Source organism: Acomys minous (genome assembly GCF_964271855.1).
Source record: "Acomys minous genome assembly, chromosome: 1".
Lineage (NCBI taxonomy): Eukaryota > Metazoa > Chordata > Mammalia > Rodentia > Muridae > Acomys > Acomys minous.
Window position 1 is genome coordinate 51,344,541 of NC_140483.1, and position 27,528 is coordinate 51,372,068.

The window sequence follows — 27,528 nt, forward strand, 5'->3', positions numbered from 1 at the left end:
CGCCACCACACCCAGCCAAAATTCAGACTTTCGAAGTGAGAATTTTGGAAAACTTGTGATCATTACCATGTAACATTTTCCTGATATTTAAAGGTGAAACTTTTTTTTGAATAAAATTAGTGGTGATATTAACAATTAAGACTTAAAAATGGAGCATAGTGCAATGTTCGTCATCTAAAGGATCTCAGTTAACTCAGCGAATTAAGTTTCCAGATGTTACAATGGTACAAAATTCAGCGAGTCAGCGATCTACTCAAAGGGCAAGGTGGATAGCTGGATTTTCAGAGGAAAGTTCATTGATTAGAGTGCAGAGTCCATGTTGTAGCTTTGGTTTTGTATCAAAGATGACTACCCGGAATGCTAGGACTTGGCTATTGAAGCGCCCCTCGCTTTGTAACCACCTGGGTATAGAGGGGCAGCTGTGCATCGCTTCTTACATACCGGAACAGCACGTCAACAGGCTCAGTGCAGAGGCTACATCTATGACACTGGGCACCAGAGACCTTTGTACAGTGTCAGGTAATGCTGGTCCTGGGACTAAGTTTTGAAACATGTAACAATTTTTCATAAAATTGTTTTATACATAAACGCAAAGTATGTTATATATAAAAAGAGCAGTTCATAAGTAAATTAGCATATATTTAGCATTAGAAAATTAACTACGTAGAATACAACAAGTAGATGTAATTTATGTAAATAAATGGATTTTAAGACCTGCAGATAATGAAGAGATACAAATGTTTAAACATTTTGGGTCTGGAATAAGTGAGTAGATAGGCATACATGTGAAGACAGCAAAGAAACAGGGGCATGAAAGATTGAGTCCTCTGTTCTGGTGGAAATGGAAGGTGGACACCTGGCTGTAGGCATCTGTAGCTCAGAGATTAGGAAAGACTCAGTGTGAGGATACAAATTTGACAGGGATCACACTTGGCTAGTATTCAGAGTTGATGGCTTTACTGGGATCTTCAAAACTGTGAGCATCCTTTTATGCTTTATTTAATATAAGCAGACAAAACCAAGGCCATTGGCTGATTTGAGGAGAAAGTGTAGTTTTAATAGGCTAGGCTGGAGGTCCTCCTGCCTCTGTCTCAGGGTGCTGAGATTAAAGGTCTGGATTGCCATGTCCCGTCCTTCCCACAGTCCTTTGCTCTGACAGTAATGCTACATCACCCACCAACCTGCATTTGAAAGTGCATACAAGATGTGCTGCATTTGTTTGTTTTGTATTTTGATGTGATATTTTCTTTCTCTGGCTCCCATTGAAACCTTGGTAAGTTTTCCTGTTCATCATTTCTCATGTAACTCAGCCAACATCTTCTGAGAACAGCAATATGGTTTAAAGAATACAAATTAGTTGAATTTGATGATGTTTTTCATCATTAACTTTATACTTAATTAGTACCAAATAATCACTTGATGTCTTTGTGACAAGCACATATGTATTCTTTCATTAAATATCCATTGTGCTGTTTATGCCAGACATTGAACCAAGCATCAGAAATGCAGCATAGACCACATAGATAGCTGAACCATGGACTTCGTAACCTAGAAGATCAAATGTATGTTAAACATATTTCACACATTAAAATGTGTTTTGCTTCAATTATGCAGGATTAGTAAAAAGACACAATAGCTCGGGAGAAGGCTAAGTGAGCGAAGCAGTTGCCTCCCAAGTATGAAGACCCAGAGCTCAGGCCATCCCAGAACTCTGACAGCCAGGGAGGGAGACAGGGAGACAGGAGAGCTTTTGGCCAACTAACTGGGCAAATACCTTGTCTCAAGCAAGAAAGAAGATGAGAACCCACACCCGTGCATGTCCTCTGATCTCCATAGGCTGGCTGTGGTACACATGCACCAATGCTCATAGACAGGAACATGCGTAAACATACACAGTGTCCACAAAGATAAAGCACCCGGTGACACCATGAACATGCTATATCTTAGGAAAGAAAATTACTTTGCTTCTTGTTCTTTTTGCTTCAGTGCTGAAGCCTAATACGTCATGTTGATTTTTATTGTCAACTGAATATTCTTTGATTAAGTCACTTCACATTTCTCAGAGTTCTAAGTTCCTTTTTCTTTGGCTTCATCCATTCTCTCCTGTTTGTATTTAATTAGATGTTGCCGTGTATCAGTGGGTATGGTAAGAACACTTTATTGTAACTTAACAGGATTTCTTAGTGTATTCTTGGCTCAGTCAAGCTGTGGGATAATAAAAATATTATATAATGCTTCTAGGGTTAAATAACCTCAAATTAAAAAAGATGTTATTTGGGCTCTTTAGTTTGCTAATATGTTCTCTAACTCTCAGAGAAAGAGTCTAACTTAACAATGTTTCATAGAGAGCGTTGACCAAGAAGTGTTTCTTTGTGGACTGTCTTAAGAAACCATCTGAGGTCACCAAATGTGAAATGCTGACTTCAGTGTTGGGTTTCGTGTTTTCTTTCTTCTTTTCCTCCTCAAATCTAACAGTACGTAAAATCAAAGCCAACATTAAAAATAATTACATCATGAAACAAGTAGATCAAGACACATATTAAAAATGAACAGCTTTGGGCTGGAGAGATGGTCAGAGGCTGCTCTTCCACAGCACCTGATTCAGCTCCCTGCACTGCAGCTCAACTGCACCTCTGACTCCAGTCTCAGGGAATCTGATACCCTCTTCTGGCTTACACAGGTACTACACACATGTAGTTTACTTCCATATGCATAGGCAAAATATCCATACACAGGAAATAAAACTTAAATGGCTAACATTTTACTTAATGGTCAGATACTAGTGAAACTTTTAAATGTCTTTTCCCCTAAAGCGAGGAACATGAAAAAGATATCTGGCTCCATGTCTGTTCAGTGTACTGGAGTTCTGGCCACTGCAACAAGGCAAGAATCTATTTTAAAGCCATTTAGACTTAATAAGTGGAGTAACAAGTTTATATGGTTTTACTCAGTACAAGTAGTTTTTAGCACACAGAGTAAATATAGAAAAAACTAATTAGATATTAAGCATTTACAATGTAATAAAAGTATAAAACACTTAGGAAATAATGTAGAGAAGGGTGTTAAAAGCAGTATATTGAAACTGAAAACCAGTTTTGAAAGAAATTAAATATTCCGTATTTACAAGTTTGAAGACCTAATTATTGTTATTTCTTCTTAAATTCAACTATAGAATTATTGTATCTCACAAGAATATTTAAAAATGGAATCAGACAGATTCTGAAATTAATATTTAAGTAGATCTGTAATTAAGCAGAACAAAGACTTTTATTTTTTTAATTTTTATTTTTTATATTAATTTATTCATATTACACCTCAACTGTTAGCCCATCCCTTGTATCCTCCCATTCCTCCCTTCCTCCCGCTTCCCTCGCTACTCTCCTCCCCTATGTCTGTGACTGAGGGGGACCTCCTCCCCCTTAACAGTGGAGAATGTCCTGTCCATCGGCTAGTGTGGGTAGGGTTTGAAGTTTACTGCCTATATTTTCCTTGGCTGGTGCCATAGTTTGAGGAGGACCCCAGGGCCCAGATCTGCCTGTCATACAGTTCCTCTTGTAGTTTTCCAAAGACTTATTTTGATATGTGTTTTGAGACCACTTCTCACTATGCAGCCTTGCGTGGCCTGGAACTCACAGTAATCCTCCTGCCTCAGCTTCCTAGGCACTATGATTCACATGTGTATATCACCATGCCTAATTATCAAGGTATGGTGCCACACACCTTTGATCCCACTGTTCTGGAGGCAGAGGCAGGGGGATATCTTTGAGTTCAAGGTCAGCCTGGTTTACGGAGTGAGGTCCAGGACAGCCAAGGCTATGTAGGGAGACCCTGTCTCAACTACCCAAATTATCTTATGATAAAGCATTACTAGTTAATACTGTATTTTTCTATGATAGTTGGAAGTATCTATGTACATAGTACACTGCAGTACATGAAGGTTAAGTGCTCATTGACAGGAGGGTTAAGCACAGACAAATGGGTCTCTCATTAGAAAGTAAGGGAAGCTGAAACAGATACAAGCTTCCTTGATACTTGTGGGTAAGTGGTTCTAGGATCTTCTGCTTTGCCATGGGTACCAAAACCTGATGGTACTCTGATAATCCTTATATAATTAGGGCTTATGTATTTCAAGCCATTATATAGCTTCATATAACCTACACATATTTTCCCATGAACTCTGTAAACACTGACATCTAATACAGCCTGAAGGTTCTGTAACATGTTGCTGTATTGTTGACGGAATAATGCCAGAAATATCTCTGTATATTCCGAACCCACATATCCCTGTGAATACAGAGTGCTGATTATGTGTCTATATCTTGACACTTGACACAAGACAATGATGCAACTGGGTATCCATAAGGAAGAACAATTTTTCATTATATAAGTATAATTCCAGAGAGAAGTCTAAATGCAGAAGGCTAAACAGTAAACCTTATATTAGCAAATACCATTAAGGCAATTTACAGTAGGACACTGATGCATAAGTAGCTTGTCAGGCATTCACCAGAGAGGAGACTGATTATCTAGCCTACCTTAAAACGATGAGTTTCTGTTCACTATTGAGAAGGTTTTAGACAAGCCATGTGGCTGAAGATGGAATTTGCAAGGCAAATGACCTCTGTCCAGAATATTGTTGCCACTCTTTAAAGGGTACACTAAAGTCAAACTTAAAAGAATGAAAATATTAGAGGTACTGATATTTTTAGAATGTAAAGAAAAGATCCATTTAAGGGATGCCAGGCACTGCGCAGGAGTCTAGGGAGCTTAACATATTCTTCTCTCAAGCACAGGCCAAAGGGCCATGTCCTTGACCTGTATGGCCGGAGAAGTGAAAATGGTGCAATAGCGTATGATTTTGGGAGCTAAACAGAGCTTGGATTCAGCAAGTGTCAGAGGTAGAATTAGAGGGTGTTTTAATGAATTGTTCTGAAGGAGTGCACGCATCTATCATATCTGGGTGTCTGGGTCAGGCCTGTGGGAATGCTATGATTTGGTAACTTGGCATTATTTAAATTTCAACTTTATGTTTTGCAGAACTCTGAAGTCCCTTTGTGTCAGACAATGGATGAACAGTCACAAGGGATGCAAGGGCCACCTGTTCCTCAGTTCCAGCCACAGGTAACTTAATTAAGCAGGGATAAGTGGATCTCTCTGTTAAATGTGTGTGAGTAAATTTGCGTCCAAAATAAAAGAGCCGCAAAGTGTTCATTTTGAATTTCCAAGTTGTAGTCAAAATGACTGGCTTCTCAGTGCTTCTAATGTTTAGTTTTCATATAAAACATGACAGGAGGCCACCTCTGGCTAATGATTTCATCTCAGTGACTTTGGCTTTGAGGGTTACTGCTAGTCTTAGGAGGGTCGGGGGAAAGGCTGGTTTGGGAATGTCTACATTTTGTACCCACTTCTACTTTGACTGGCTGCTCTTGACTTCCATAACTGTCTCTCTATCTCTCTGTCTAGTTGGAAATGTTATTGCTTATTTCTTGGAATGTAAAATGAAGTAGAAAGGGTATTTTGGTAAAACAATGTGTACATATTATTGAAATTCAACTTAGAGTTTTCCCGAATTCATTGTTAAGGCGTCTCACAAAGCCTCATGTGCTAGTGCACACGCCCCACTCTGGGAAGCGGCACCTCACTGCTACTGTCTTTCACACAGGCCGCTTCTCAGCCTGTTATTTAAGAGGTTGTCTACAACAGGCCCCACTTAACCACTGTCGGTCTTACCTCAGTTTTGCTCAGAGGTTATTCTCAGTGTTGAGGACTCGCTAGGAGTTCTTTTAACTGAAATCTGTAGTGGAGTGGATGTGTGGTAGTGTCTCCTCAGACTTCCCTGTGCTGTGTCCACCGACTCTCGAAGCAAGGATGTGAGGTGCCCATATTGCTCTTCAAACTTGCTTAATCTGTGGTTTCCAGTTGTTTGAATGCACCTGTTGACTTCTTCCAGAAGCACTGCGCAGAAACTCGGCCTGTGGAAAACTGCCTTTTCGGCTTCTGCGAAGTCACTTGCTTTCTGCTCTCCTGCTCTCCTGCTCTCTAGTTTTAAATCTGGCACACCCTTGCAGGACCATGTAAAGAGCCAGCACTGCCATAGGGCCTGTCCAGTCTTCTTGTCCTCCACTAGAAACTTGATGGTTTTTCTAAAATTCTCTTCTGGTGTTTCTGAATCTTTGTTATCTTTGTTTCATTTCCTTATGTCATCATTTACCTTATTAAGCTAAAATCTTGTGGGAAAGGATACAGTACTTTGGACACATGATGTGGGCTTCAGTTAGATACAGAGTAGAGACCAATCAGTATATCCTTAAAATGTTTAAATTAGTTCGCAATATACTTTGATGTTGCGTTGCTTTGTTCTGTTTACTTGAATTCTCCGTATTGAGAAAAGCCATTTAGAGGCAGGACATATTTGCTTTCAGGCTTGGCTTTATCAGGCATATCTGCAGCTTTGTAATGGTCTTCAGTTACAGGGCCAAGATTGTTGTGAGCACACCTAGCTCAATGCTGTCTTGTACCATTGGCATTGACTTTGAGATACCATTGTTTCATACCGCACCATTCCTAGCAAAGACAATAAAAGAACACCTCTAAAAATTAGGTAGTTCATGTTGTGATTTTGAAGTTCACAGTTCTGACTGGTCCCATGCTTCAAAGAAAAAAAGTCACTTTTTTCCCCCCTTTGCCTCCCACTGACTCGCCACCAAGAAAGGTCGGGGTGGCAGTAGGAGGCAGAAATGAAAGTAATTGTTTTCTTATGAGACACCAGGCTGCCACACAGTCTAAATTTCAAAATCATAGAGCTGGTTCTGCATTTCCTTTCACACTGTTCCTTTCCTTTCTGCCTCCTGCTGCTGCTCCTGTGCGGATGGTGCGCTTTCCCTGTTGGAAGTAGGCAAGTGTCATCCCAGGCTCTGGCTGGGATGAGGTTTCCCCTTTTCCTCCTCTCTGCCTTCAGACGGGATGGTGTGAGACAGTGAAAGAAAGAGCACCTGACAAGAGCTTATAGGCGTAATCGCCTATTAAGTCTTTGAGAAATGTTCCTGCTCTCCTTAGCATTTTAAAAGACAAGGAAAGACAGCCTGGGCTCAGGGTTGACAACCTTCCTTTGTTTTGTTCCACACCATTGGCCTGAATAACGGGGGTGATATGGCAACATATGGTTAGCCTGGTGACTCCTTCCCTTTTGTAATGCTAATGGAAGCCTGGACGTAAACAGCAGCCTAAAGAAGCCTCTTTTAAGTGTCAGACACCAATTCCAATGGAGTGATGAGCAGTGTGTATTCTTAGCATGGCTCCCCTTTTCTGTTTGAGATGAGCCTGTAAACCCATGCGTAGCATGTTACGCAGCCTGTTATGTAGTACAGTATGAATCCCTTTGTGTTTAAGTTTTAGAATATGGAATTTATGGTTTTGTTTTTTTTTCATTACTGCTGTGCTCGTGAAGTTAAAGCAAATTTTTCATTAGCGTTCCTGGTCTTCCTCCCTTGATAGTGCCCACTACTGTCTAGAGAGCAGCGAATGCACTTTTGATTAGATTCTTCTGTAGGTCATCGTTCACGGACCTCCTTTACAACAGTAGATTTCCCTTTTCCTCCTTTAATTCAGATGGTCTAAAAGGTGGACACCAAAAAAAAAAAAAAAAAAAAAAAAAAAAAAAATCAAAATACTACCGGAAGACTAAATTAATGGATGTAATGAAATTTTACATTTCAATAAAGGTTTGTTTTTTAGTTTTTAAATGAGGAGGCTTATGTTGCATATCTACTTTTTTAATTCTAAAATTGATTCTGTAACAACAAATCAGAGTGCAATTCCAAGAACTTCTAAGAAGGTTCATTTTAGTAATGATCAGAGCATCAGGAATTCTAAAAATTGAAATACTGTAATCTCGGGGCTGCTTGGGATAGGGAACACACACCAGAGGTACATGTGGAGAACAGTCCGTACTTTTACAGTTTGCGGAGTGTGTGGACACCGTTTTAGTCCGCGTCTTAGCCACAAGGTGTACCAGCCATTCCTTTAAATTCCCAGGCAGGCCAACTAGAAACCACTTAGATTTTCAAATGTGTAAAGGCAGCAGGACAGCTGAGGCCAAGCACAGCACTAGAGTACAGAAAGTGCTGACTGTGAGCAGGAGGAAGGTAGCGCCCTGGTGGCTCACAGTGTGTCTAAGGGTTTGGTCATAGTCAATCAATATATTGCCTTCTTCTCTCTCAGTTTATCTGCCGGAGTTATTTTCTGAGCAGCAAGGCTTATTTTGTTTGCTCTAATGAATTCATGTTGTGAAGGTGTTGTCATTTGGCACTGAACAGAGCACATACTTTGCAAAGTTTTTATATCAATTTAGGTGGTGTGGTCTCCTTGTCAGCTTTTACTTCATACAGGCACAGAGTGATCAATTGCAATTGCAGTTTTTGTTGTTATTTTGTTTGTTTGTTTGCTTGTTTTTTGAGACAGGGTCTCTCTGTGTGTCTTTGGCTATCATGGACTCACTTTGTAGACCAGGCTAGCCTTGAACTCATAGCAATCCGCCTGTCCCTGCCTCCCCAGTGCTGGGATTAAAGGTGTGCGTCACCAAGCCCGGCTTGCCACTGCAGTTTTGAGCAAAGCCAGTCTACCCCTAATTGAGTGTCATGGTCTGACCCTTCAGTAAAGCCCGAGGCTTCTCAGCACTCACATTCTTAGTCTGGAAGCTTCCCACGGTCTCCGCAAGCTCTCCTGCTTGCTTGCTCTGCTTTCCTCCAAGGCCAACTGTTTCATCCCCTGATCTCACTCTCAGCTGACACGTTCGTTCTGAAAAATCACACATTTCATAGCTGGAATCTGTGCTCAGGTAGTCTGTCACCATTATGGGATGGACCTATCCTCCTGCCCTCATCTGCCAAAATTCTTAATACAGCCCAGATCCTATACTAACCCCTACTCAGTTTCAGTTTTTCTAGAAAGGGGTGTTCATAGTCAATAGTTTATAGTCATTTCTTCTTTTTCGTAAATTTACTCCATGTAAGCTTCCCTCCCCCCTTACCCTCTGAGCTACCGGGGGCTTATCGTACCAACCGCATTGGGAGAGCATTAGCCATAATCTGTTCCTTGAAGCTCTTTCTTCTCTTGGTTTCCGTATATCTCTTTTCTGTCTTGTTTTACTGGCCTCCTTTTGCCCTGTGTCTCCTCACCTCCAGAACATCTTAATTGTGGCTCCCCCTAAGTCTTAGTTCTTCACATCTCTTCTCTACCCATTTGCATTCCTTATCCGGGCAGTATTCCATTCTTAAATCTCATGGATGTGGCTCTCAGAGTCATCTCAACCCGGAATGCTGCTCCTCCCAAACTCATATGCTCAGCAGCCTTCCCAAGGTGGGACTGCCCGTTGTAACGATGGCGATCTCAAGCTGATCCCTAAGCATTTGCCTCCTCCCTAGGCTACAGCTCATCTTCCTAATCCCAGCTATTGGCCAGTTCATCCTTGTTGCGCTGAGGCTGGACCATGCCTGGCTTCCCCCTTCTCTCCTTATGTTTGATTTATCAGGCACCAATAACTCGATATTTAAAACATTCTGGGAGACTACTTACCTCTTCCATTCCCTCCACCAGACCAGAGGCTTCTCTTGCATTGTAGATAATTCAGCAGATAATAAAAAGATCATTCTGAGAAAACCAGTAGGCTTGTTAAACACACACAAACACACATACGTATATTTTATATAGTACTTGTCTCCTTATCTCTTAAACTCTGCCTGCGTATGAGGGATTGAATCAAGGGCCGTGCACATGCTAGGCAAACACTGTATTAGTGTTACAGGTCCAGCCATTTATGAATTTTTTATTCAGAAACAGGCATTCGCTAATGGCCTGGGTTGGCCTTCACCTCACTCTACAGTGCAGGCATGACTTGAATTTAAAAAATCTCCTGGCTTGGCCTGCCACATGGCTGGAATTACAGGCTTGGTAAGGCCTGGATTGTTCTCACTTATATATCGTGTTTTATATTAATGAATGATGAGTGATAGGTAACCGACAAGTGCTTGCTGAGTGGGTAAGTATCTCTAATGGGAAGTTTTATTTTAACCTCTTCAGTTCAGATGGATCTGTGGGTCCCAGTTGCTTAGAGTTCCTTTATTCAGTTACATAATACTGAGAAGGCTGTCAAATGAGAAATTATTTCAAAGTATTTAAAATGTAATTGAGCTTCTCTTGCTTTTAGAGTGATAACTCATGTTTGCAGACTTAGGAGTGAGCATTCCTCATATTTCAAAGGACATGCTTTGGGACATGTGGAGAACTTTTAGAGGCTGACATTCTCTTGTCATCTCTCTGGAGTTTGAAGTCATTCCAAATGATGTGGGTAAGGGTGAGGCCAGAAGTCATCAGAGTGACTTTCCAGCTGAGTTCAGACCTGAGTTCAGAAGTGTAATTATAGGAATCACAGCAATGAAATCTCAGTAGTTTTTAGGATGACTTTGATAATCGAGAATAGCCCAGAATTCTAAAGAGCTATGTATTTCTTTTGTCAATAAAGTTATTTTTCCCAACAAAATAAGATACAGTTTTAGTTAAGACAGACAATTTTCATGTGGTTTACTAATTAGCTCTTGTTGCAATGCTCAAGTTAGATTTTCAGATTTCTCTTCAGTAGTTGAAGCTTTTCTAGAGTAAGACCAATCAATCCCCCTGTGGTAGAAATTCCAAAGAGCAACATTCAATGTATAGATTGGTTTGTTAGATGTCAGTAGCATGGGACTTGGTGGTGCATGTGTGTATAATCACAAGAGGCCACAGCAGGAGGGTTGAGAGGTCCAGGCCAGCTTGAGCTACAGGTGAACTTAAGATCAACCTGAGCTGTAGAGAAGAAATCCCTTTTCAAATGGTCAGTGATTCAAGGTCCTGAGGTTGATCCCTCTGCATTCAGTTTTCCTGTCAGTAAATTACAATAGTTTTTAACTCCATAGAAATAGCATGCAGCTTTCTTTTTGGATATTGCTCAGCAATAGTTAACCTTTGTTATATATTGGTGTTGATGACAACAGGGACAGCATGCTGTCAATGATTGTCTTCTTGGGGCTGGAGAGATAGCTCTAAAATTACTTGCTGCTCCTTCAGAGGACTCATTTCAGTTCTCACCACCCACATGGTGGCTTACAGCTATCTGTAGTGCCAGTTCCAGGAAATACAGTGCCGTCTTTTGGCCTCCATAGGCACCAGACGCCCATACAGTGCACATCCATGCCTGCAGGCAAAACACAACTCATACATGTAACATAAATAAAAATACATCTTTAAAAACTTGTCCCCTTGCTGTATAGCTGAGGCTGATCATCTTGCTTCCACTGTCCACAGGACTGTCCACATGCTGGAATTACAGGCATGCGACACCACACGTGATGCCAGCAACTGTCTGGGCCCACATACTTCTGTCGTTTGTTTGTTTGTTTGTTTTGCTGTACTAAACCTTTTCCTTTATTGCGTTTTTATTACCTATCTTCTGTATGAACTGTTTCTCCTCTAACCTAGTTTAGCTCAGTAAATGAGATGACGGTCCATATTGTGCATAAGCCGGAAGTCAGTTGTGCTCAGAGTCTGTCAGTCCTCCAAGGCAGATCTCTTGGTTCCTCTTGATTCTACCTTCTCTTCATGTTGTGGAAACTTCTGAGCCTAGTCCATGCCTTCCTGGCCATACTACACTCATCCCCTTCCAAGGTCCTTTCCCACTCAGCATCCTGAAGTGTCTGCACAGTGTGTCCCAGGACACAGCATAGTGCTTCCATGATTAAAGCCCAAATCCCCATTCTTTTTGGACAGAACTCAAAGGGATTTCATCAGTGCTTATCTCTTTAACCTCCTTTTTTAACAGTCCTCCATGCTGATCTTACTGTAGCTCTGGTATACTGTTTGCTGTTTCTTGAATACAACAGACTTATTCTTTTTGTTTTCCAGTGCTAAGGATCAAACCCTGGTACGTGGTAAGCCAGTTCTCTGTCACCGACTTCTACCTCTACACTCCTCTTTGTCTTTTAATCTCAATGTAAATGTTTTATGCTCATCAAGATCATCCCTTCATTGTATAATCTAAAGTAACCATGATTCAGCCTCAACCACATGAACCTACCCTACATTATTTCCCTGCACAGTGTGTAAATATACAGAATGAATATCAAATACCACCATGGATGTGTTGCCTTTTTATTGTCATAGTATTACATGGTTCTTTATTATTTAACAGCCCATATTAATATTTGTGGGATAGATGAGCAATCTTAAAGACAATCTGTTTTGCTCTGAATTTGCTTGTTTTACAGACTTTTCTTCTATGTTCTGCTTTGTGAAATGTAGCTGGTAAAGCAGGGGACATAAGGATGCCTCTAACTTTAATTACCTTGTTCATGATAATGTAAGAGAGATGAAGTATTTATCATTCAATCATGTAATTATTATAGTGGGTTAGATAACTAATGATCATATACTACAAATACCAGGTCTCACTATTACATTGTATGTGGGGTGTCTTTGTCACTCATTTCCCTGTTCTGTGGTGAAGTTCCTCCTTTAAATTACAAAATCTACTGAGTGAGTAATGGCATATTTCTAAAAACTGGTGTTAAGTCTACTATAGACTTAAGGAATGGTTTGCTTTTGAAATAAAAGCATTTTAGGGAAATACTTTTTCAAATGAGAAGAAACACAAATAGTTAGGCATTGATGATATGCATGGCATTTTGTTTTTCTCTTCTGGTTTCTAGGAGGTCTGTAGGAAATAACATATAGTAGGGTTATATTAGGTATGTCAGAAACGGTGTCTGACTTGTATATTTTGAAGTGTGCTTCACAAACACAGGAGATGACAGTATAGATACACTGCAAAGTAAAATTGATCAACTTTCAGTATTTCGCTAGTTTTCAGTTTACTCCTAAACTGAAAGCATTAATATAAACTCATTGCTTTAAGCAAGTAGTAAAGCGAAACTCTATAAGAGGTATTTGCAGTAATGATAAAACCTTATTAATGGTGTTAAATATTGCAATTAGTCCTGGCTTGCGTGGCAGATCATTGCTAATACCTCAAGGACTATCAGGACATAATTTCCTCTCTGGGGAGTTTATTGAGTCCATGCTGTGGCTCTTCTAATTTCTCCATAGAGAATTATTATTAAACTCTTTCCCTGAATCATCTATTGCTCAGTACATGTCCTTGCTTTCAAATTTTAAAGCAAATTAGAGAAATTAATTTAATCCTAGGAAATTCTTAATTATTTAAATAAGAGCCAATGTCTTACAGAATACATTTCATTTTAAAAGTGAAAAGTATTCATGTGAAGGAAACACAGCTTAAGTAGAGAAGATCATCATAATTACTGTAGTTAACAGATGATTACATGGGTACTTCAGTGAGACATGCCTCAACAAGAGCTCAGGACATTTAACATAGTAAAAGCTTCATTCACTTAAGAGCTTAATTTCTTAGTTGCCATGTATGATTTTCAATATGAGTGTCTGAGATCTAAGAATTCTTTCAGAGCATAGTCTCTGAGTAAACATACACACTCACACTCTCTCACACACATAGAGACTAAAGTTAGTAATTTGTAATAAAAATAATACTCTTAAGTGCTTCCAAAATCAGGTTTTATATTGCCTTTTAAGTAAGGAGTTATGGAAGTTGGTTAGGAATAAAATAGTATTAAAAATACCTTATATAGACATATATTTGTGTCCTTGCTAGTTATATTTTAGGTTTTCTTCCAAAAATGAATGTCTGAAAATACTATCTGGGACATGAAGTCTGTATAGTTTTAGAAGACCCTATGCACTGAGCATGTGCCACCTGTGTCATTTGTCATGGAGGGCATGCAGTGTTATACTGCGTTTATGGGTCATGACCAGCACTCTGTTGTTAACCCTTTGATTTCGAACTGTTTTAACCATATTCCAACCATATAACCTAAGTGCTACCAAAGATTTTATACATTTTTTATGTATTAAAAGTTTCATCGCTACAAGTGTTAAAAGGATTTGGGGGAGAGCGACTACAGTTACATGTGCCCTGTTGGCTGTTTCCGTTCATCGGTCAGGCCCAGGGACATGGTATTGAGTTTCCCAACTGTAAGGCCCAGCAAGGGTCTGGGAGGCACTGGGAGCACGGCTTGAGTGTGCCACCTGCATGTACGTGTGCAGCACAGGATTGGATTGAGACCACAGTGGCCCAGTGAAAGAAGGGCAGAGCAGAGTCCAGGGGGAGGCTAAAGAGCTGGGCTGTCTTGGCAGCTGCAGAGCTGAAGGAATGTCTCTCTTCAGGGAGGGAGACTCTTGCTTTTCTTCTAGGTGTTTCCTGTTCACTGGCTCACCCACATGAAGTTCTTTGTGGTAGACTCTGCCCCCTGTTTGACAAGAAACAGAAAACAGATCTGGATGGCTTGCTTAGTTTCTTTTCTGGTGCAGTGATTAAAAATATTCTGACAAAAGCAACTTAAGGGACCGAGGGACTGTTTAGTTCACAGCTCCAGGTTCCTGCCCGTTATGGCAGGACCTTGAAGGAGATCGTTCCAGACTCAAGAACAGACAAGCCGTGTCGCTGATCTCCCATTCACCCTTTCGTTCCTTCCAGGGCCCAGCCCGTGAAATGGTGCACCACAGTGGGACTTCTCACCTCAGTTAATCCACCTACAGTTAGGATAAGCCCTCGCAGACAGGCCACCACCACCCCCTCAGCACAGCGTAGTCTAGACTCCCTGAGATAACCCTTCCGAGATGATTCCAGACCCTGCAAGTTAACGGTTGAGATGAGCACTGGCTGGGCTTAGAATGAAACCGGAAGCTGGGAGCTTCCTAGCTTAGGCCCTGCTGACCAACCCTAGAACCCTAGTTCTGTGAAAACACAGAGGACTCTCGTGGCTGACGAGGCTTTTCCAGCAAGGTTGATTTGAAGTGTGGTGGTCAGTGTTTCTCCCATCACCCCAAGAAGGACCACAGTTTATTACTAAAGTCTTCGTCAGTAGATGGGATGAAAGGAGATTTTTTTTTGAACTCTCAGCTGTTGGCGGGCTGCGAAACGCAGAGGCTTGCAAGTCTGGTGTTCCTTTCCATTATGTGGCCCTGGTGTCTGTGCTAGGCGGTAGTTAGAACCATCTTAAGTGACTGCCGTGCCCTGTGTTCTTGATGCCTTACATTCGCTCAGAATTTTCCAGTACCTTCTCTTAGTAAACGTTTGTCTTCTTCCTGGCCTCTAGTTGTAAACTGAGAACTTGGTCTTTGCTTTTGAAAAATCAGTGTGTAGTTGGAGAACCACATGTATGCAGATAAGTAATTAAAAGTCAGTATGATGTAGAATAGTGGTTCTCAACCTTCCTAATGCCGCAGCCCTTCAATATAGTTCCTTATGTCCTGGGTGCTTCATCATAAAATTATGTTGTTGCTATTTCATAACTGTACTTTGCTGCTGTTATGAATTGTAATGTAAATGTTAGATATGCCACCCCCAAAAGGGTTGTTGCCCACAGGTTGAGAGCCACTGATCTAGAACCTAGCTAACATAGGGCGTAAGTTTGGACAGCTCTTTCTGGAACCGCATGCCCACTGTCAGAACAGCTGGCTGCCTCGGTGGCTTGGAGACAGGGAAGCAGGTCCCAGGAAATAAAGCTGCTTAAAAGAGTTGAAATGGTTATCTTACAGAGGCTAATGATGTTATTAAGTTGCTGAGACAGCTGTGGTTTGCCACGTGTGAAGAAGTTACTCAGAAGGCTAGTGCAACACCATGGGGAGACCAGAGCTTACGGTACCCCTGATGGGTGGGGCCCACAGCCAGGAGACACAGGCCACCTTAAAAGGCCTCTCCCACGTAAGGTATCCATCGCTAAGGTTCTTAGTGATAAAAACAAAGTGATGCTTGCTCTGATGAAACTGGAAGACCTTTTAAGTGGGTGCCTCTCAGATGCCATCTCATGTACCTTAGAAGAGAGTGAGGGTCCGTTTTCGCTCTAAGTCTAGAGCAGCCAACAGAGGTGGGAGGTGATTTCCCCCTGGCTTCTAATTCATACTGGTTTTAATCTCATTGTTACTCCCAGGGCAACTCAACATGTCCCATATACATTATACATGTGTATCTACATACTTACCTATTAGTTTAACATGTTGACATGGGCAGTTGGACATCATTCAAGGAGATAACGCCTAAAAATAGTTCTTTAGTAGGACTATTTTGTATCTTTTTTTTATTTTTTTAGCAATAAAATGGTTCAATCAACAGTGGCGTCCGATTCACCAAAGTGAAGCTTGACACCGAATCCAGTCCTTAAGGAGACCTCATCTCACACAAGCTGATTTTTATACAAATTGCAGTGAGGTAGTGAGACCCAAGGGTACTTGGAGATGTGCAGCTATGTTCCTTCTCTTGTCAGCTCTCCAAATCTTCACTCCATGACAGGACATGGGAGCAGATGAGACAGGCTGTCACTCACCCACACTGCCCTTTGAAGAAAGGCCATGGGGGGAGAAAGGTGCTGCAAATGGGCTGTGAAGTTTACATACACTGCCCACTGTTAAACAGATTACGTCTAATGAAGTGTCTAATGCTCAGGCCATATCAGCCTAATCCTTGGTGGCAGTTCATCCCTCAACTGCCAAAAAACACCGCCCTCTGGCCCTCTCTCGCCACTCCGGCCGCCAAGCACAGGGAGGTGCCCAGTCTTAATAAACCAAGACAGTGTGTGATCTGACATGCAAATGTAGGTCATTGCATATGTAAATGTGTGATTACAAACCTGCATGCCAAAACACATTAGTGAGACTTTGCTCTCAGCATGTGGTTGTCACACCGCCTTAGCAGTTCATGCTAATATTTGTCAAGTTACTGTGCAGACAGAAGATAGGATTGCCAGTCAGATTTAAAGTACATGGATTCGACGACGACGTTCCTGGTAATGAAGCTGTATTTTGTGGTTGAGATGGACAAGATTTCGTCAAGAGAAGGAATGGTTTCTATGTGTGCAAAAGAGGAAATTGCGTTTCTTGGGTGCTGCAGACAGTGTGCGTGTATGTGTGCCTGTGTTGTGTGTGTTTGTGTGTGTGTGTGTGTATGTGTGTGTGTGGTGTAAGAGCATATGTGTGCATGCACATGTATGCATTGATACGTTTTTAACTTTCACTTCATTAGAGGGTACACTAGCGAGACCCTACTAAAATGTCTTGTTTACTTTAAGTTAGTTCATAGAGCAAGTATCCAGGATATGAAAAGGGTTGCGAAAGTCTTGAAAGAGTGTCCTGATCAATAATTTTTAAAAAAATCTATATCAGGAAAAAAAATCAATTAATAATTCCTCTTTTCATGAGATTTTTTTTTTGGAAGCTTAGACATTTTTTAACACTACTGTCCATGGAATGTGTCTGAAAGTAATACTTTTATGTATTTCCATTGTTAAATATGTGCCGTGTTGTCTTAGTTGACATTGTTAATTCAGGGATTCCAAAACTCATCTTATAAATGAGCAGCCTAATGGCTTTCTAACTTTGATTGTGTGTGTTTCTTATAGTAGACTTTCACTTTCAATACACTTGAAATTGCAAATATCTTGAATTACTGGGTTGAGATGCATAGTGTGGTATCTCCTTGTAGAGGACTTTGTTGGTACCCATGGCAGCATAGCACGAGCTATATCTTTGGGAACTGGGTACTGCATGTTTGTTTTGGTAAGACTATAATTGGTTGGCACGAGAATAGAATTAGATGAGGTATAAACCCCTAATTAGGGACCAATAAGCGGCAAGCATCACAGTGGAACTTCTCTTATTGCTGTAGTAAATATTGCTGTTATTTTTATTATCATAACATTACCCTATGATCTATGATAAAATAAATTTGTGAATTTTATGTTTTGGTTATATTATATATTTTAAAAACAAGATTATCTTATTTAAAATATTTTTGTTACATTTTTAATTTATTTTATATTTGTGTGAGTATTCTTGTTGCCAGGCACATGTGGAGGTCGGAGGACAACTTAAGGCCATCAGCTCTTTTCTTCCATCATATGGTTTCCTGGGATCAAACCCAGTTAGACTCTGTGGCAAGTGCCCTATGTAATGAGCCATCTCTCCAGCCCAAAAATGCTATTTAAAAAAAAAGTAGAGTTGGGAGTTTCAGCAAAAGTAATGTACAGTTTGGAAATTATTCCCCATCTCATTTTGAGGAAGAAGTGGGTTAAAGTCATGGAATTCCATAGCAGAATATTACAGTTTCCTTCAGTATAACAAATGAGATGCAATTAGCAAGATAAAGTGTACAAGGCTAGGAGTTAATGTACTGTTCATATATCAAAAGAGACTCGTAGATAAGCCCAGCACAGGGCATTATCAGCCTTACCCAAAGTTCATTTGAAGGCCTAAGAGTTCAAGTTGGATGTAATTTGTTTACGAATGGTGCCATCTTTGAATGCATTGATAGGTTTTTAATGTTCAGCTCATTAGAGGGGGTACCAGGTAGACACACTGGAATGCTGTGTTTACGAGACCTTAGCTTATGTTTACAGCAAGTACTAAGGCTGTGAGACGGCTGGAAGGATGTACTTAACAATAATTTCGCAATCTCATGTAAACACCAAAAATGTTAAGAAGCACTCCTACACCCCAAAAGGGCATGGTAATTGCTAAACTGGCCATTTTGTTATGTTATATATGGGTGGATTACTAACACGAGGAGCATTAGGAGTATGCCGTGGCTGTGGGTTATAACCCTGAGAAATGACAGTGGCTGTTCCCCTAATGCTTAGGTTTGTTGTAACTCAATGCCCACATGACTGACTGAGTCCATGAATTACTTTATTAGTATCATTGTGGAGTCAAGCAAATCAACAAAAGAATGCCGATAAATGGTTAAATGTATAAGTCTAGTTTTTCTTAGGCCTCACCACTGTGTACCTCCCCCAGTACTGTGATTGCTGCAGTCACAGCCCAGTGCAGAACCTTTTCTCTGTGTTTTGGGAAGCTGTTTGAAAGCAGAAACCATTTCTGATTACTCTGGGTTTTGGCTGATTAGCAGTACTAGAGGAAAAAAAGATGTTAGCTAAGAATGGAATTGTTTTAATGGCTGCTGGGACAGGGACCATCTGTTTTCTTCAATGGAGTGGGTGGCACTAGGTTTACCAGCAGGCCCCATGCTCAGGACTAGGTGACTGACAGAAGACGGACTCCATGGTTGTTTTGTTGTGCTTTTCATTGGTTTTGTTTTTGGGTATTCTGTTTTGTTTTCCTTTGTGTTGGTTTTAATTAAAAAAATATTTTATTAATTTATTCATATTACATCTCAATTGTTATCCCATCCCTTGTATCCTCCCATTCCTCCCTCCCTCCCACTTTTCCCCAGTCCCCTCCCCTAAGACTGTGACTGAGGGGGACCTCCTCCCCCTGTATATGCTCATAGGGTATCATGTCTCTTCTTGGTAACCTGCTCTTCTTCCTCTGAGTGCCACCAGGCCTCCCCATCAAGGGGACGTGGTCAAAAATGGGGCACCAGAGTTCACATGAAAGTCAGACCTCACTCTCCACTCAATGGTGGAGAATGTCCTGTCCATCGGCTAGATCTGGGTAGGGGTTCAAAGTTTACTGCCTTTATTGTCCTTGGCTGGTGCCATAGTTTGAGCAGGACCATGAGAGTGAGAAACGGAGGGAGCATCAGCTTGGGTAAGTGCAGGGGAAACTCTGTGAGGACTGGAGAGAAGAGAGAGAATGGAATCAAAACATATTGTATGAAAAAAAAAATTAAAAACGAATTTGCAAATAAAAAAAGAATGAAATAAACCAGGCACAGTAATGCACTCCTGTAATCTCTTGGGGAGGCAGAAGCCAGCGGATCTCTGTGAGTTCGAGCCCATCCTGATCTACAAAGTGAGTCCAGGCCAGCCACGACTACAAGACTGAAACCCTGTCTTGAAAAAAACAAAAACAAACAAACAAACAAGCAAATAAGTAATTTATTTTGGAAAGACAATAAAATGTTATTTAAAAATATAATAGTATAACTTTCCACTGACAATTTTTTTACTTATTATTTCATTTGTTTGCTTATTCAACTGGTTCGTTAGATTTTCAGAGGCTAATATATGGTCAGGAATTTAAAAATTGTTGCATGTATTAGTGGACAGATTAGAATAGGTGTGTGTGGGGGGTGAGTGGGTGAGTTGGGGGGGGGCTATGGAGAATGGTATCGCTTTCAATTCAATGGCTCTTTAAGAGGATAAGGACCATAGAAATACAAGCTTGGTTGAGACTAGCTTATAGTATGTGAACTAAAGACGAATTGCCAAAAATTCTTACCTAAAATTTCAAAGTCCTTCTCATCCTGTCATCCTTTTTATGATGATTCATTGTGTTTTCAGCCTTCTCATTCTTTGCGGGGGTGGGGGGGGGTCGGGGGAGGTAGTCCTAGAACTCACTACATAGGCCAGGCTGACCTTGTACTGTAAGATTCCTCTGCCTCTGCCTCCCAAGTGCTAGGCTTAAAGCTAGCCTTCCTTTGGGGGGGCGTATTTTTTGAGACCTGGTTTCTATGTTACACAGAGCGCTGGCTGTCCTGAACCCTCTTTGTAGACGAGGCTGGTCCCAAACTCACAGATATCCGCCTGCCTCTGCCTCCCAAGTGCTGGGATTAAAGGTGTGCGCCATCATGCCCAGCTTAGCCTTCTCATTCTTAAATGTCATATATATTTCATTTTATTACCTGCCCTCCACAACCCCTAGTGTAAATTCCTTCAGGACCAAAGTTGTATATTCACGTTCCTGCTATATTCTCAGGAACTCAAATACCGTTGGCATGGGATGTTTGCAAGCTTACTGTAGGTGGTATACCATATGTGCGTCTACTCAAGTCAGGTGCCATGATGTATATTGTGTGGTTGAAATGTTTTTGTATTATTTTTAATTGCAGAAGGCGTTACGACCAGATATGGGCTATAACACCTTAGCCAACTTCCGAATAGAAAAGAAAATTGGTCGTGGACAATTTAGTGAAGTTTATAGAGCATCCTGTCTCTTGGATAGTGTACCAGTAGCTTTAAAAAAGGTGCAGGTAAGATGATTCTAATTGTATAATCAATGTGAAATTGTGGTGTCTAAAAACTGGATGGGGAAAACCACTTCTGCAGTGATTTGGGTCATGGAGTTCCAGTTTGAGAATCCTAAGAATGAACAGTGTATTTTAAAAGCTTATTTTGAAGGTAAAACAGGGGTAGAAGTGAAGATTTCCATACCATCTTTGCACAAGGCCCGTGCTAAATCTGTCTTGTTCTCATTTTATTATGTGCTCCCTCTAATATACAGATATTAATGATTAGTTTTAACACTACTTTCAGGCTTTAAACTGTTGACACCTGTTTGCTTCCCCCCCCACACTCTCCACGTCATCACCAACCATGACTAGAGGTGATGGCGACCTCAAAGGGAGAGTTCCCACTCGCCAGACATTGCAGTAGGAGGTCTCAGCTGAAGTGCTGGATCTCTTCACTATCAGAAGGAAGAGCTGCTCTATAGGACATGTTTCCTGAAGTCAAGGGATGGCTGTCCAGCCACATTCACAGTGGAATGATGGGGGATCTGATTTACTTGGGGGAGGTGACGTAGAGGAAATGAGAGGACTAACCTGTGATTGGAAGTCCCCGAGCTGTATTAAAGTTGTTGTAGAATCAGTTTGTTGGCCAATTTTGTTCTTTTCAAGCTTGATCATTTTTCAGCTCCTCTTCCAAGCCAGGCCCTGACCCTGGTCTTCTAGTCCCGCTAAGCGTGGGCAATCACCAGGCACGCCCACTTCCCAGAGCCTTGCCAAGTTCCTTTTGTCCTGGAAAGCACTTGTCTTTTTGTTTTAAAGTATGAATGACACCCCACAGGTTTCCGTGCTGTCTGAGTGAATTAATTGTTGGTTCCTGCCATCCATATCCCATTTGGCTTATCACTTGTTCTGAGACCCAATCTCTGTAGAAACTTCTGAAGACTAGATTTCCTACTTGTTGTAATTTGTCTTTTTCTTTCTTCCTTCCTTTCTTTCTTTCTTTTTTCTTTTTCTTTTTTCTTTTTTTTTTTTATACTTTTCATGTGATCCATATGCTTGTCATAGCTATTACAGAGAGTGCTTGCTTAATATGTGTGAGCCAGTATGCCTGATCCTTGGCACTTAAAAAAAAAAATCACATTTTAATGAAAGAACCACATGACACATGTGCAACAATAGTGAATCCTCAGCTTAAGAAGTATACGTTAAAATATTTTTTATTTTTACCTTTTACTCATTCTTCAGAAGTATCCACATTATAAATTTAGTGGCTGTTGAGGTTGCTTACAGTTATTTGCTGCTCAAACACTTGCATAATATTGTTGTGTGGTTTTTACTAGTACGTTCATGCAAGGAACTATTTTTTCCCTTGTGCCTAAAAGTAGAAAAGGTGGTCTGTAGAGCATGCTTGTGTACCACAAGTTAATGCTCGCTTGTTTTCCAAAGTTGGACTAGTTAATTTTTCCTTGGCAGCACAAGGCTGAGGCAAGGGGTGGTTTTGCGTTTGAGACCAGCGTGGGTTATATAAGTGAAAGCAGTATAAGATACAGATGTCAGTATTTAGGGAGCGCATGACTCGGGGGAAGATTATTCCTCTACTAAATACTCTTTAATTCATATTAAAACCCTGTTAAAGTTCCATTATATATTTGACTACCAGGGCAAAGCCTGCTTAAAACAGTTGTGTGTTAAACCCCGTGGTATGGAATCCTATTAAATAAGATTTTATGAAATAAAGATGTCAGTCTGAGCTGTTGGGAGTTTAAGCCAGGCTATAAATGGGAGAAGTTGAAATCAGGAAGAGGAATTTGTGAAGCAGACAAATAAGGATTGTCTTCAGATCCTTAGGTGGGGTCATCGTCAGATTTCACTGTTCTCAACACGCAGTTCCAAATTCCTCCCTTAGCACCTCATGGAGGGAAGATCTCACCATTTGCCAAAGGCGGTGGAGGCCAAGGGATAAAATTCAGGGTGTTTCTTGGCTCCCTTCTTGCTTTCCACTGATGGTGAAGTATGGAAAAGGAATAGGGCCCTCTCTCTCTTCTGTGGTCAGTGTATAATTACACGACCTTGTTATTAGAAATTAGGAAGGGGGTGGGGCTACTTGGGAGAGTAAGTGAATCTAGATTCTTACAGTAGCATTTACACTATCCTTGCCCTTGCTTTGCTCTTTGTAGTTTGAAAGGCTGAGGATGAGTGAGTGAACATCTATAGTTGTATTTTTGTTCAGCTTCTAATGTCCTCTTGATTCTGTCTGCCCCCAATGTGCACTGTGTGCCCCCAATGTGCACTGTGTGCCCCCAATGTGCACTGTGTGGAAGTTATCAGTTTAGTTTGGATTTTGTCATTCCTCTTCTTTAAGTGTTGACTCTGTAGTGTCTCCCAGTTTAAACATGACTTGACTTGGAAGAGACAAATGATACTATGAAGCTCTACCTAGCTTATTTGATTGGGAACAGTGTTTTTTAAGGCTCTGCGGGAAGAAGTGTATTTGCATCTCAGACATGCTATTGATTTCTGTGATGTATTACACTCATGTTGAACAAGGAAAACCACTGTTCTTCATTTTTAAAAAATAGCAATCTTCTCTTCTTACAATGGAAGTGCATGGCTTAACCAGGTGACAGTCTGCTGTGAAGACTTCAAACAAATATTCAAAAACTCCCAAAGAGCCACATACTGGATCTTAAGGCTACGTCACTAGTCTAAGAACTCCATTACTGTTCCTAACTCTGTGAAAATCCTTCCAGAATCATTTGGCTGTGTAATGTGTAGATGCTACCGTATTGCTTCTGTAATTTTCTTGTTTGCAACTCTGTAATGGAATATTTATAACATTGCCATCTGATCCCTGAGCTTAGCCTTCAGCATCCTTAAGGACTGTCTCCGATCATGCAGCTCACTTGTGCTGGGCCTTTAAGAGCCAGTGCGCTCAGATCCAGTACTTCCCTACAGCGCTGCTGTATCTGTACGTGGGGGAAGCATCTGTACTGAGCTCGTTGCTCTTTTGAAATTATAAAGAAATCTGAAAGCCTAAAACACATGGGGACAGAAAGCAGTCTTTTAAAGACCTGTGCCCATTCTGTTACTTGCAATGTGAAGAAGATAAAAGCATGAGATTTGAAGCATTTTGCAAATATTAGTTAGAAGACTATATAAGAGCACAGTTATTGAGCTATGGCTTCTGTGCCCTGGGCAGGTTTGAAGGGCAGTCCATATGACCTTTGTTGCTTCAGTGAGTCTGGCCTGGTTAGCATTCCCACTTCCTCACACCCCATTTCTAGGGAAAGTGCCTTCCCCAGGCTCAGCAGTCATATCCTGCATGGCTTGCTTTTCTCGGCCCCTTCATATCATGTTCGATGGCAGTAATCTCTCTCTCTCCCCAGTGTGGAAGACGGTGCCACCCTTTTCCCTTGTCTGTTAGTATTTTGTTTTTGTTTTTGTTTTTTTTTAAAACAGTCTCTTTTCTCTTTCTTTTTTTCTTTTATGCATTCCCTGAGACGATCTGATCTTGCTCTTTCTAAAGCTAAGCTTAGCTTACGGTATCTGTTTGTACCTGGCTGTGGCATCTCTCTGTGTTACCTGCTCTGTCTCTAAATCCTTAAATCCCCTCCTAACTATTCTCGTGTCTTCCAGTTTCCTCTTTTAAGCCTCTTTTAAACTATTCTTAGTTGTTGACCTCACCTATCAAGTGCCATTCAATATTGTCAGGCTTCTTATTTGCTACCCGTTTTAACTTGTTTCCATAACGGAAGTTGATCCTAGTTGGTTATTTTAACACATTCTAAAAGGATGCTGTCACTTTATAGCCCCTCTCTGTCTTTCTAATCCTCAGTCCTCAGTGTCTCCATTGCTCAGTGCTTTGTTTGCTCACATTTAGTCATTTTTTCCAGGGTCGTCAGCATAGAGCGCTCAGATTATTTCTTGAGAATTTTCAGCTTTTTGTTGGAAGTATGTTCCTTCCATTTCTAATGAATAAACTCTAACCACAGTATCAGACGCTCCTCGCATCAGAAGGTATACGGTTACATTGCCTGTTTAGTCACAGCCCCTGTGCGTTCCTGCCAAGCAGCTCCTCTCCACTCTGCAGCAGGCTTTGTGACCCTTACTAACTGCCCTGCCTTCTTCCCTAACTCTTCATACGCATTTTCATCCCACAAGCTGCTTCATTTCTTCCACATCAGCCTTTTTCCTCCCTCCACCCCCCAGTTTGCTTTCTCTGTGTAGCTTTGGCTGTCCTGGACTCACTTTGTAGACAAGGCTGGCCTTGAACTCACAGTGATCCACCTGCCTCTGCCTCCCGAGTGCTGGGATTAAAGGCGTGCACCACCACCGCAGTTTGCTTTTTTACTGGTGTCCTCTGAGAAACTGTTGCCGCCAGGTCCCAGAAGCTAGCTTTGTAAAACTTCCCCAGGCGGCCCTGCTTGCCTCTCCTCTCTTTCTCTCCTTACAAAAACAGTTCATTTCCTACTCTATTTGGGAGCCATTCTTAAAGTTAAAAGTTAGGTTTTCTTATGTCTTCTGCACCATGTTCTCTCAGCTTCCCGTGTACCTCTAAACAACTGCCTGCCCCCCACAGCTGCCTACCCCCACAGCTGCCTGCCCCCACAGCTGCTTACCCCCACAGCTGCCTGCCCCCACAGCTGCCTGCCCCCACAGCTGCCTGCCCCCACAGCTGCCTACCTCTTTACAGTTACATCCCTCTACACAGTTGCCTACCTCTATGGTTGCACCCCTCTACACAGTTGCCTACCCCCACGGTTGCACCCCTCTACACAGTTGCCTACCTCTATGGTTGCATCCCTCTACAGTTGCCTACCTTTGTACAGTTGCTTCCTGAGAGTAACCCTATCCCTGAATAAAGCTTCCTGTGTTCCTGGATTTCACAAAATATAAACAAAGCATGAATTTTGAAATATTTCCTCCAGTTTTGTCATTTAAAAGAAACCCTAGCTTGTCAGTGGTGTTGCCTATCATGTGGCAGGTCCTTATGGAATCCATGAGAAGGAAATGGAACCCTGCCTCTTTTAACTTCCTGTCTGGGCACGTTAATAAATATGATGAAAGAAAAAAGCTGATGAGCCGGAGTGGGAACTGGGTGTTGGAGTACTTTCCATCATCGGCGGAGAGCTTGTCCCAGATTCACTGTGCTCTGCCTCCCGCCCACCACGGTTACACGCCACGGGAAGCTTTTATAGAAGGGGCAGATCAGGGCTCTCCTTTTCCTTCCTATCCAGTAAAGGTTGTGGGTTCTGGCTGGCCATCGGGTAGTTTAAATATAGGGCTGGAAACCTTCTGACATTAGGCTTCATTGGGACAAAGCATGAAGAAAACTGAGGTATATTTAAGTGTGAAGGATGAAAGAGGAATGCATATTTAAGTGTGAAGCATGAAAGAGGAATGTGCATTTGTCACATGGAAGACAAGGCTACACAGTGTAGAGACACGTGCTCCATTCATTTACTCAGGTCCTTTAAAGTAGTAATAGGACCCGGAGATGATTTGCTTATGGGATGTTTAAGGTCAGATATTTATACTCTGTGTGTGTGTGCACATGTGTCTGTATTATGCTCAGTGCGTGTGTATCCTTGCTACATTTTATGTGTCATTTCCTAATAGTTTATTACTGTTTTTAGAAATATTTTTAGAGATGTTCATATTAAGTTACATGAATGATCCTTTTGAAAATAAACTGATGTTAACTTTTAAGTTTTGTTAGTTATGACTAATTTGGGTAAAATTTGAAGGTGACAGGGAAATTCTTTAAAAATGATTCAGTGAATACCAAGAAAATTTCAGCCAATACTTACTTAACCACAACTAATAATTTTGGCTCTAACCAAGAGTAAAGTAAGTCTTGAAACACAAAGAAACTTTGGATTGTAAATAAATGCCTCCTGAAGCCTTTCTTGTACATGCATGTTACGTAAAACATCTTTTTTCTTATTATAAAGCCCCGTGTCTTTCTATTTTCTGTTTTTCCTTGCTCATTAAATCACCAGGCGGCTTTGAATCTGCTCTGGGAATGACTTATTCTGAAGATTCAGCCTTTACGTTTGTCTTGACATGTTGACTAGACATGACACACTTCCAGTTAAATGTATTTGTAAATATATTTGGTTCAGAAAGACTTGTCACATTAAATGTGCCAGCAATACGTATCTTTTACCAAGGTTTAAAGAACAGTTTTTGATTATATTGAAAAGTCAGTTAAAAATAAAACTCAGGGAGCTAGAGAGATGGCTCAGTGGTTAAGAGCACTGACTGCTTTTCCAGAGGATCTGGTTCAATTCTCTGCACTCACATGATAGCTCACAGTTGTTTTTAACTCCAAGATCTGACACCCACAGACATACATTCAGGCAGAACACCAAATGCACGTAAAATAAAAATAAATAAGTTGTTTACAAATAAGTAAATAACTCAGTTCTGAATTGGCTGTAACAATCTGAGCTAAGTATTTGTGATTTCCGTGTAGCCTTCACACATGCGTGTGTAATTTT

At 41.1% G+C, this 27,528-nt stretch overlaps 1 protein-coding gene across 4 annotated transcripts in view; it reads left to right on the forward strand.

Moving 5' to 3' along the window:
- The window catches only part of NEK7 (NIMA related kinase 7), a 128,434-nt gene that overhangs the window by 50,408 nt on the left and 50,498 nt on the right, over positions 1-27,528 (forward strand). For 3 of the 4 annotated variants that reach the window (XM_084799306.1, XM_084799305.1, XM_084799307.1), the window contains 2 exons: positions 5,038-5,121; positions 20,909-21,049. In XM_084799306.1, the coding sequence (XP_084655432.1) occupies positions 5,065-5,121; positions 20,909-21,049 (198 nt within the window). In that variant the 5' untranslated portion in view covers positions 5,038-5,064. The remainder of the gene's footprint in view (positions 1-5,037; positions 5,122-20,908; positions 21,050-27,528) is intronic. The other variant, XM_084799308.1, reaches the window with a different exon arrangement.